The 12,254-nt window shown below is 29.9% G+C and overlaps 2 protein-coding genes across 2 annotated transcripts; one reads left to right on the top strand and one right to left on the bottom strand.

Moving 5' to 3' along the window:
* Positions 1 to 75: 75 nt before the first annotated feature.
* LOC132714122 (uncharacterized) lies at positions 76 to 5,559 on the bottom strand. Its single transcript, XM_060696873.1, has 5 exons — positions 4,529 to 5,559; positions 3,752 to 3,874; positions 3,380 to 3,473; positions 2,052 to 2,103; positions 76 to 1,477 (listed from the first exon to the last, which is right to left on the bottom strand). Exons 1-5 carry the CDS (start codon positions 4,543 to 4,545, stop codon positions 1,236 to 1,238), a joined length of 528 nt encoding a protein of 175 aa, XP_060552856.1. The 5' UTR covers positions 4,546 to 5,559; the 3' UTR covers positions 76 to 1,235.
* A 140-nt stretch (positions 5,560 to 5,699) lies between these two features.
* On the top strand, positions 5,700 to 8,379 carry LOC132714121 (galactoside 2-alpha-L-fucosyltransferase Sec1-like). Its single transcript, XM_060696872.1, has one exon. It carries the CDS (start codon positions 5,968 to 5,970, stop codon positions 7,135 to 7,137), a length of 1,170 nt encoding a protein of 389 aa, XP_060552855.1. The 5' UTR covers positions 5,700 to 5,967; the 3' UTR covers positions 7,138 to 8,379.
* The last annotated feature ends 3,875 nt before the right edge of the window (positions 8,380 to 12,254 follow it).

Here is a 12,254-nt window from a genome sequence, read left to right as displayed (position 1 = left end):
TTCAGTACTCATCTCTTATGGACATAATCAATACGAATTGAGTTTTGTTTTTATTATGTCTGCATTTTTCTAAGGAAAGCTTCCTATGCAGGATTTTCATTCTTACTTATTCCGTCTTTATATTGCACTTGATCACGACATTCTAATGTGCAGTGTCTCTCTTGCGGTCATGCGTCTTCTATGAACAGTATCAATTAGACTTGTTAAATAAATCATATGACTTTCTGTGTTCCTATTGTGACTTTTTCTACATTTCCGAATTGCAAGGGTACACCGATTTGTAAATTGTAAGCTTACGTATAACTACTTTTAAACCCTGACTAGAGGTTTGTGATTATAACTTAATGTATCAATTATATACTTAATTTCATTAGTTATGAAATATCTGATTATGGAAATCAAATAGACATAGAGAAGCTATTTTCCAATGCATTTTAACATACAGTGGTTGATTTGATTCTCCAGAAGAAGTTCAATGTCACTAATTCGTTCAATGAAATCTCTTAACTTATTGTCAATTACTGTTATAATTATAGTGTTGTTTCATTGTTCATATATTAATTCAATATCTTTAACAGTTTTTACTTGGTCAGCATTTGATATAAAGAAGACTTGATGTTTTCATTTAAGTGTTATTGTTATTATTTATCTGCATTAAATTGTTCATAATTTTCACTAAATTGATACTTGCTATTTAATGTTCCCTTACATGTTTTTGTAATAAAAGATGCAGATGTACACTCGTTAGTTAGTTCCTATGTTGTACAAACCTTTATAGATAACTTTTTTAATTATAGATACATAATCATTTCATTGTTCGGATAAGTAAATCTGACATCACGTTTAACAATTACAAAACATATTAATATTGTAAAAATAAAATAAAAACTCAAAAATAAATTCCTCCTTTCTTATTTTCAACTCATTGCATTGCTTTGCTTTCTGTGATGTTTTATAATGATGATCGTACATATAAAGGTTTTATGGTCTGATGGTGTGCGTTTTTTTCCAATCGCAACTGCAACTCACACTAGAAGATAGGCTCAGGCAAATAAAGTGAAAAGCAAAACTTATACTGTAAGCTTCTTCTTCAATCGTTTGGTCTAGTGACATAAAATCTAAGTATTATTATTGAAAGACGGAAAAAGTTTAAAGGACATTGAGTATGTGTAGTTTTATTAAAAATGATCTATTGATCAGATATCGGCTTTAACAAGTACTTCGTAACGAGACATTTAACACAATACACAACTAAAAAAGCTGAAAAATAATAACTGTTTGAAAATAGCATTACTCAGAACTTGATGAACAGTTGAGTTCATATGTGTTGAACAAGTACTGCTTAGAGGCAAGAACAGCTCATCCCATCCTGTTTTATTGTACTTTGATCTGCCTTTCTTAAATATAACCACCCTCTTAGTCATAAATCCAATTGTAAAACAGATCGTCAATAAATGTACCTGACTACCGAAACCAGCTGTAATAGAAATATGCATTATAATACATGTATTTTAAACATATACTTATCATAATCATTATTTTTGTTATCATTTTTATAAATTTTATTTATTTTTATTTATAATAAAAATCTGGGCTCGGAAGCATTAATCAAAACAAAATTACATAAGAATTGCAGACTTGATTTAATTGAGTCATGAGGGATAATAAATAAGTGCAACATCCCTCACGCCCCTAGCACCGGCTTGAGCGGTACTCAATTCTCAGAGCGGTACTCTATTCTCAACACTTAATAGTGCTGGCATCAATGATTCCACAGGACCAGAAAAATATAACAATACGTAGTATTTAAATTATCCTAAGTGAATGGATATTTAACCGTCTATTATAATCATCATAACCATCATTATCATCATAAAATCCATTCTTATCATCATCATTATCTTTATAAGAATCATCCACTTCATCATTGTCACCATCATCTCAACTAACACCAGTGTAAAGTCTTTTGTATTGTTTGTTTGAATTTATAAATAACATAATCATATCTTAAGATTGTTACAATGAATTATGATAAATATAACAAATTTTACCAGGGGGAAGTTCGCAAACCACTTTTGAAGATAACTCACAACTCGTTGGATTCTGTATTGAATACAATGGAAAAGAAGGAAATGTCATCAGGTATAATCAATATAGAAATAGGGAAAAACAGAATCCCTAAAGAAAGCCCAACACGGCAAAATTGTTAAATGTTGCAGGCTCGGTTTGATTGAGCCTGTTCATGGACGGTACTGGAAAGTGCAAATAACCGTCCACGCTAGGACTGGCTTAAGCAGAATTCAACATTTAAACAAACAAAATGTGAAATTTTGAATTTAGAAACATCCGCAGATGTGTTCATACGGCGGTAATCATGGAACCTTCAATATGACACAGTAATGTGTCATTCCATGAAAAGCAGCGTATGGACCCCAAGTAAAAGAATGCGTTAGTCCTTAACGAGAAAACAATCGGCGGAACTAAATAAAATGGAATTTTGAAAGGGGATCTGGGATTATGAAGCCTGCATATCACAGACAAGACGTCAAAAGACAAATATAAAAAGCAGGCAACATATCCTTAGGGTGATTATACAGTATTCATGTAGGAATACTGGAACCACCTAAGTTGAAAAAGGCCAAATACAAGAAACTTAAAATACTATCTAAAATGTATACACAAAAATAATGTCGTGCTGAACGATCTTCAAGGATCGAAAATATAACAATAATTGTTGTCTGACACAATTATCATTAGATATGAATTACACTTGCGTAAAGAAAAAAGAAGTATGATATTACATGCATACATGCATTAAATGTCAAAAATCCTTCTAGAGTTTTAGTTACATCAAACCTAAATTTTGTAGATTTTTTTTTCGTTTTTTTAGACGCCCAAGAGGTAACTCCGTTTATTGTCCCCGTATTAGGTAAAATAGGGTCAGGATCCATCCACCATTTTACCTTACAATTGATTATAATGTTACAAAAACAAAAGGACATTTATATCATATATAATTTTATAATATATACAATACACAGGAGATAAATGTTCTCTTGGGATTCAGAGTATTTCATTTCCACAAATACAAAAACTGGATATAATATACTCAAACTGTATTATGTAAATAGTTAATTAAAAAATGCACTATCTTTTTGCTATCATATCAACTAATGAGTACATAGATGTTTTAACTTTTGTATAACTAACTATTGAAGATGCTAGCTTTAAACTGCAGACGAGGCCTTGTATAGATGGTATTTACTCCCTCCTCTTGCACAAGAATATATATCTTTTTAATTCTAGACAAAACATATTAAATTGACATTGGTCACCTTTTTGATACCCTACTTTGTAGAATAATACTTATAAAGCAAACCTGAATTTGTTTGATCTTATCTTGAATATATGCCTCCATATCATTTTTCAATTGTAGGTTAACATTGCGGTTGTCTTTAACCTTGAAGTTGTCACTGAAATGTTGCTTTCAAAATATTACTTTTATTGCAGTTCAATTTTTTTTCAGTCAAGATGTTTACTTATTGAAAGATAATAAAAAGCAATATTAAAAGATAATTTCCCTAATTATTAGAAATATCTACAAAAGAAATTCATTACACCAAATAGCGTCAAAACACATTGTTATGGACATATAAAAGTTACTTGGTGATATTTTTTTTTATAATTTTTAATGATGATATGAATATCCTTACAATGAGACAAAAATTAAATTGATATGAAAAGTATTTACATGTTTGGTATTTGTTCTTTTCTTTGTAAAGATATGTTGAATCTGCACCAGAACAGTAAGTAGTAAAGCCCGATCGAAAATACAAAAAGGAGTAGCATAAGCCCATGTTTTGTTTTGTCTAACCTTTAGATATATAAAAAGAAAGCACAATATGTGGGGTAATTTGAATAGGTTTACAATTGTGTTGTTATACAGGACACATTCATGTATATGCATAAATAAAAAGCATCAAGAAAATACAAACAATACAAGCTTCAATGTGGAGTAAATCGAAGATATTTGGTTAAGTTTGTGTGTCATGCATTATTTTTTATCTCGTGAGCTTTAAAAACAGTATTTTCACGAGTCGCGAAGCCGGGTTTTCTAAACAATTTCAAAGTATCATTATATCCCGGTCGTAATATGAAAAGAAGTTAAAATAACATTGCTCAAATATCTGTCTGTTATGTTAGATAATGGATAAAAATATTAACGCGAAACAAATTGTATTACAGTGCACATATATAATTATATTTTAGGTTGGCTTTAAAGCCATATCTAAATTTTTATTTCGTATTTCCCGTTCTTTCTTGTGGAATAAATATCACCTCCACTAGCAATGACATCCACATGGATAAGTTTACAAATGTTCTTTAGGTTCCTAGCGTTATTCGAACAAACAACACAGAGGGGCAAAGGGTTACAAGTTTACGACCGTAACGGATCAGCAAAAGACGGCTCTTATTATCATTTTTTATAAAGCATAGTTAAAATCATTAAATAAAACGAAGGACTTACCAACGCATCAGGCTCATCTCTCAATGTCTGTGTGAATCACATTTTCATTAAACCAAATATATAAGTATCCGATAGAATTTCCGTTGTTAGCCGTTTATCTAGCTTGCATTATATCAGCAAGCGTATTAACGTCGATTCACTTTCTTAAAAGACAGGTATAAACTTATTCATCCCAAGTTATAAAGATTAAGAACTCTAACTCAAACACACGCAACCCAAAATACAGTGACTATAAATAGTAAGCAAACTTAGCATTGATTTAAATATTCATACAGTAACACCTTTAAGAGAATTGCTTGAGGAAATGACATTGCTTCTTAATATAAGAACATTGCCTGATGTTCTTACAATCTCTTCTCCACTTTGGATTATTTTGTTTCTTATCTTGTCACAGATTAAAACTCCGATGTTTAGACACCTAATTTGGATGTTAAAATCAATTTCCAATGGCTTTATCAAAAAGAGGATACTACTGCTATCTTGACTCCTTCTGTATAAACTGTACATGCACTTCGTTCAAGGCTTTGTATGATGGCATATTCTTGCCATGAGTTAATCAATTATATAAACATTGTCTATTTGGCCGGTGTTTATAGTTTAAACGTTTTCGGTGTTTTGCAAGTAAGGTTATTCGCAATTTTACAACCCTAATATAAATGTAATAAAATAAACGTTCCGATGTTGAACTGCTAGTGAAAAAAGATTAAAAAAAAACATTGTCTTTAATGTTTGACTAAAAATGTCCCGACAGTTTTGAAATTCAATAACTACTTTATGGTGTGAAAAGGAGTGATTTTAATTCTGCACTAAAACGCTCATAGGCAAAAAAAACCTACTATTATTCATTAATTTCCTTGAAAATAAAGTGACCGTCAAAAGACACCATTACATTCTTCAGATGCGACTTTTTCCTCTTTGCTCGACTGAAGGCTAGAAATAGACATTGGTTTGTCATTTGTAGTTATTGAATGGCTTACCTTTAAAGCAAATTTGATGAAGTGTCTGACCGCCCATGTTTGTGTGGGATGGAAAATTTCATTTACTGTCTTTTAAAATAGTAAAAGTTTTGCAAAGCAGATAATGAAGTAATTGAAAGCATGATAAAATTCATTATGAAAAAAGATGCGTTTAATTGAATATAAAATTGTTAAATATTATATAAAATTGATGCAAACTAAATACATAATGATAGACTTTGCTATGTTTTTTTTCTGAAAGGTTTTTATTTCACTGAATGTAAAGGCATAGAAAAAGGGTAAGAGTTTAAATAGTTCATAAATCTGATTATTGATATATTTTTTTTATTTTTGCTGTTGTTTTGTTGCTGCTGTATTGTTTTGAGATAACATTTTTACTTTATCTTGGAATAACTATGGGACATTTTCCTTAACTTTGTTTTTTAAGACAAGTACAAACTCAAAACTGAGAAAATATTTGCAATGATTTTTAAACTCAATTGTAAGTGTAAAAGAATAATTCAGATCTCATTATGTCTTCTTATAGTAATTCGTTTTATTCACGAAAATGTACATGCAAATTATTACCATACTTTTTATTTAAATAAATATTTAGATATGGGCTCGATATTTGGAGTACAAAACAATGTTGCACGTGTCGCTACGGATAATTCTTACACCAAGTATGTTAAAAAATGTTTTCAACTCTTACAAAATAAATACCGAAAGAATACTGTGTCTGTTTCAATAGATACACCAAACTCAGTAAAGAATGTTACTTATTTAGGAGTCATCAACGTGATTAAATCTCATTATTTTATCAACAAAACCAGCACAAAACCAAATAATGTTTTATGCAAACGTTTTATTACGATAGAGGATTATCAAGGGAGAATTGGAAATCAAATGTTTCAAATTGCCTCTCTTATCGGGATAGCATATAAGTATGACATAACACCATTAATACCTGCAACTTTTTCACTGAACACGATTTTTGATATGCCAAATGTAGAAAACAATACAAGTACAATTTCTAATGTTGTGAAATGTAAGGAAAAGAAATATGCAGTATATTATAACTGCAAACATGAAATTGAGACAGGAAAAAATATATCATTGTATGGATTTCTCCAGTCATGGAAATATTTCTATAGATGTCTTGACCTCATTAAAATTGTTTTTAAAATAAAACCTAAATATTCGATAAGTGCTCAAAAATTTCTATCTCGCGTTTCGTTTAATGGATATAAAAGTGTTTGTATTCACGTCCGTCGTGGGGATATGACATCTGCAGCTCACCAAAAGAAAGGTTATACTGTTGCCGGCCTAGAGTTTATAGAAAAAGCGAAACAGTTTTACAAATACAAATATTCAAAAGTACAATTCATTGTAATAAGTGATGACAAAGCTTGGTGTAGAAATAATATTAAAACAGCGTATGTTAGCAATCTAAGCAGTCCGGCTGAAGACCTTGCTTTAATGATATTATGCGATGATGTCGTAGTTACTTCTGGGACATTTGGATGGTGGGGTGCGTTGCTTTCTGGGGGAACAACTGTTTTCTTTGACCAATTTCCAAGGCATGGTAGCGTATTAGCTTCTGGAATGAATCGCAATGATTATTACCCACCAAACTGGATAGGTATATCCTAATGTTGATATGTCATAGCAAAAGAATAGCTTATCTTATAATTTCTTTTCACTTTAAAAATAAAGAAAAAATGACGGGTATTTAAACAAATTATGTTGGGCATGCGCGAATTATTAGTTCTGATACCTTTTGCAATTGGTTACCACCCATCAAGAAGAAATGCTTGAATAATATTATGTCATTTTTATATGATTAAAATAATTAGTGAGATGTAAACAAAAATTAAATGCCGGCTTTGACATCAAAGCTACTTAAGAAATTTTTATATTTTTTCTCAACCAGATAATTAACAGTAAAACATTTTTGTGAGCTGATAAAGCTTTTATGTCGAGTAAACATGTACATTATTTGGTAAATGTCTGTTCTTTAACAGAAAGATTGCTGACTTTATAAAATAGCCTTATATTTATTTTTAGATGGACAAACCCAGTTAAATAGTGTGCTTGTTACAAAATATATTGTAAAGTATAAGCGGTTGAAACATGTTTTAGCTGATAACAAACAGTACCAAAATATTTAGATATTATTCAAATATCATATATTATCTGATACAAGATGTAGTATAAGCAAATGCCATTATGTATATTTGAGCAAGAAAATTATAATGACATTAAGAATAGCGTTCTTTTTTATTGACTTTATTGACGTCATTTTTTTTTCATTCAAACTAAATAAACATATCAATAGGTTTGTTTTTATCACTTTACTTCGTTAACATTCGCCTTCCTGTCGGGCAGCCAAGAGAAATGTGGTTTCTCTTAGGAAAATGTTCTTATAACCATCGAGACCGAGTAGCATTTGTAATGTATATAGGCTTAATTATAAATGAAATTAGTATCTGTTTCCTGAATAGCTCAGTAGGTAGAGCGCAGAAATGATAATATCGATGTCGTGGGTTCGATACCTACTATTGCCACTATATATATAGAATATTCCAGAATGAACATATATATGTGCTAATTTGTGCTATTGTGTGATGTTGATATAATGATTGAGTGTTCTTGTACTGCTAACATAGGAATATATAAGTTTGGATTCTGTAATTTTGTGTGTGAAGTGATTTGGACATATTCTGATATTCTGCTGTGGACATTGGACATGGATTAAATTTGAGATGTGGACACATTGAATTTCGCACTGTGAGTTAAACTTTACGACATTTGTTAAAATCTAATCGTGGATATTTGTGAGTTAAACTTTACTTTCATTTTTTTTTGTAATATTGTAAATTACTGTTTGTCTTAAATTAAAATTTTTAAAATTTGTTGCTGCGTTATCTTGTCTGTTGCCTTTAGCTCGCAACACATTAAATTAATTGAAAATATGAACAGAGAGTCGTCTGGTATACATGTCACGTTTTTAGTAAAAAACGTCAACCAACGCTATTAATTTATTAACGACATGAACCGTTGAGACCATAGTCACCATTTTTTTATGTAGCTCTTAGATACCATTATATTTGTCGCTATAGAACATGCGTGATATATTTCCATTCATGATCTATTGAAAACAAAAGCTGCCAAATAAACCAATCTTGAAAAGTGTACAGACCAATGAGACTATCAACGACTACTTCTGCCAGTATTTGCACATGCACGTGTTTGTAGTGCATGTAAAGTTCGTTTTCCCTAATCCCCGCCAACACGCACATTTACACCTTTTTACAATAAGTGCTTAAAACATATCAAAATTTGAAAACCTTGTAAAATTAAATACATTCGTGGTTCGTCAAAGCAAACAAGAGACAAAAGCGGGAAAGTAAGGGGGCCCCAAAATATGCTAAAATTATTTGTTTTTAATTTGAGGGATTTGAGGGGTATTGGGGATGGATAGATTGATTAAGGGGAAAATGATCCAATAATCAAACGGAAACCTTACTGACGGATTACGCGATTTACAACAATACATATAATTGTGGAAAACACATATATAGGGATGGCCTTTGCAAAGACAACATTTAAAACGATACTGGAAAAATTCAAACTGCTCAAAGATGCACTTTTCATCCCTCTTAGCCCAACATGTTCGAGTATGCTGAACCAGTGTAAACAAAGAGTTTCCTTGTTTAGTCAAATTCTGTTCTGCTATTGTAACCAAAGGTAACATAAAGAAATCAAATCATATATAATTGAATAAATACATATAAAGAAGCAAACCTAATAGGCCAATGACTAACAGAAGGAAGACAGCAAAAACATCTTAATTCGAGGGCCGACAAAAATTAAGACATAAGAAAAAGAAAAGTGTTTTAACACCTTGCATGCAGTCTGTCTTAACGTGGATAATATCTTTTTTTAGTAAAACATTTATAAATATAATTAAAGACAATAAATAATAACTTTACCGTAAATTTCACGATTGGCATAAACTACTCTAAAACAGTTGTAAAAGCAATAAAATTAGAAAAAAAAACAACAAAGCTTTTGCTTTGTACGAGGGCTGGTCAAGAATTAACGGTAATGATGCTCCTAAATGACTGGTTATTTGCTCTTTTCTTTGTCACATAAAATGCGTCTTGTTAATATGATTTTTAAAAGGAAAATGATTCCTTTAAATGCAGCCGCATCGAATGGATAACAAATGTTAGCCACTGCGGGGCAGGTATTCATTAAGTTAGATAGGCAATATTCAACACTTCTGTAAAAATAGTTTTCACGCATAGAATCTCTCTGACGTTGTGTATACCTAAATATTGACGTTATATATTCCAGCACTAGTAATTACATTATCCTTGTACACAACTGTTAGTCTTTAACAGCAAAATGAGAGCTAAATCACACGTCTACTCAAGTAAAGACAAAAAGTTTTTGTTCAACATAGATAATCTCTGACTGAAACTTGGTTGTAATTTCTTTATTATCTAATTCGTAAAGATAAATACACTGTCCATATCTTATGAAGAAATAAACATGTTTAAGATATATTAATTGTGAGAAAAAATAATTTTTGCATCAGAACAAAACGTTTTAAGAAAAGTTAAACTGATTAACTATTATGCTTATAAAGATTGTAAGAGAAAAAGGTAATCTAGAGCATGATATATGTTTTAGAATATTGATTGATATGATTTCATTTCTCAAAAAAAAAGAAACGTTAAACAGTCTAAATAGAATGTGAAAATAATACTAAATCGACTCATGTCAGTAACGTGTAAATCATAATGTGAATTTGCTCAACTCGCTAATGTGGACAGCAACCTTTTTTTTGCAATGAGTCTTTCTAAATTAAGTTTATATTTAAGGTAATTCAAAAAATCATCAAAGGTTTGTACAGTTTTCCAGCATTTATTTTCTAATATGAAGAGTAAGAACTATTAAGTTCAGAGTTATTATATGATATTATTAATTTTGATGCCTTCATTTGAAAAAAAAACAACATTGTATAAGTAAATCGGCAGGTTTTAATTTGGGGTTAAAATTCATTAAATAATTAGTTATTGTCTTTGTATTGAATCAATTTAGATTTAATTGTTGATGTTTATTTTTTTCATAAGTTTAAATTATTATAAGATGAAATTATAGTATGCTATAAAGGTTTTGGATTGTGTAACATTTATTTTTACTCCTTTAATCGTATATTTGTTCGGTGAACCTTTTTTCGATTCACTCCAAGAACCTTTTATCGATTCATTCGAGGAAAACATATGGTTTATCATTTTGATTTAAATTCGTGTTGTGCCGTATTAATTCTTTTACAACATCAAGTATTTCTTTATTGAAGTTTGAATACGACAAAACAGCGAGTACGTATTTGAAATATTAAGATTAAATATCAAGATGGACAATACATTTTATGCTTAGATAACATTTAAATGTTAATTGTTTGCCATATTTATTGAACACATTTTTATATACTATAATTTATTTCGTTTGCCGCTGTAATTTAATGCGTTTCACCCAAGAACATATAAAGGAGTATCTTTTACTTTCATTTTCTGACGTTTTAAGACTCTTCCCCAATAACGTTAATAATATTTTGTCTGACTCATTGCACAGAAAGTTAAACATGAACATTTTATGTTATTAATGTGTTTTTGTATTGATAATAAAACGCTGCAAAAAGATAAATAAGTTTCGACATTAAAAGGTTTTAAGAACAGTTGTTCTCCCCAAGGAGACATAGTTTGCATCGTTTCCATGCAAACACTATTCGTTAAAGTGTTAATTAGCATAAAGCATTTCGTAGTGTTATTGATGAATGCTATACCAAGCGTGCAGATGTCAAGCTACATTTATTTGCCATTTCAGATTTTTTTAATTATTTCTTAAAATTTACTACTGGTTTAAGTACAGTACTTTTATTTTCGTCAAACTACTGATTTGATATGTTTGAAGGGAAAAATTTGTTGCAAATAGTTTTAAAACTACTTTTAACTCCGCAAATAATAAACAAAAAATGCATCGTCGGGTATAAGTGCTCTTTTGTAAATTGTGTTACAGATCTTAATGTCATAAATATTTTTATTTAAGCTAAACCTTCATTTGACAGTTGGTCAATACAAGTAATTGTTAGATAAAGAAATAAAGGACAACCTTGTCTTACACATTTTTATCTATTCTATAAAAATTGGATAGATCAACATAATCATGTATACGCAATTTAGCATCTTAGTAAAAAGGCCGACTAAAATTATAATTTGAAAAGGAAATTTGAATTTCATTATGCATTTTGTTGTGTTGTGATAAAGACTCAAGTCTATCAAGCAAATTATTATAAACAGAGAAGAATGTTCGCCCTTTCTCATTTAAATCTTTAAAATATTCGATAGTCTGTAGTAAAACTTTTTAACATTTGCCAAGATATATTTAATTTTAATAAAAACATGTTTCCTCAGGACTATTTATAGTTTAAAGTTTTGTATTCATATTTATTTTATTCCATTTATTCAATTTTGTACTGTACATTTAGTGAAAAGGTAAAAAAAAGCGGCGCCAAAAAGTATTTTATTTACTGGGGTAGTTCAATTTTGTATAATTTTATCATCAACATCTTAAATATATCACGCTTGGAGGCAAACACGGGACATCGATATATAACTATAAATTTTACATTATTTAGTATAATAAAATTATTATAAATTATTACATGCTTTTCGATGGTTTATAGAAATATATCAGTG

The sequence above is a fragment of the Ruditapes philippinarum genome, unplaced genomic scaffold (assembly GCF_026571515.1).
Source record: "Ruditapes philippinarum isolate M1 unplaced genomic scaffold, ASM2657151v2 ctg7679_1_1_1_1, whole genome shotgun sequence".
NCBI classification, from domain to species: domain Eukaryota; kingdom Metazoa; phylum Mollusca; class Bivalvia; order Venerida; family Veneridae; genus Ruditapes; species Ruditapes philippinarum.
Note: the sequence above shows the minus strand (reverse complement) of the source record. Positions and strands in the feature narration are given on the sequence as shown.

Bases quoted from the DNA above. Each gene is read 5' to 3' on its own strand.
- LOC132714122 (XM_060696873.1), bottom strand. The intron at 2,104-3,379 runs GTTTGCTTTATA...TATTCAATACAG, and splicing joins ATAAGATCAAACAAATTCAG to AATCCAACGAGTTGTGAGTT. The intron at 1,478-2,051 runs GTAAAATTTGTT...TTTCTATTACAG, and splicing joins GGTTTGCGAACTTCCCCCTG to CTGGTTTCGGTAGTCAGGTA.
- LOC132714121 (XM_060696872.1), top strand. From the start codon at position 5,968: ATGATTTTTAAACTCAATTGTAAGTGTAAAAGAATAATTCAGATCTCA.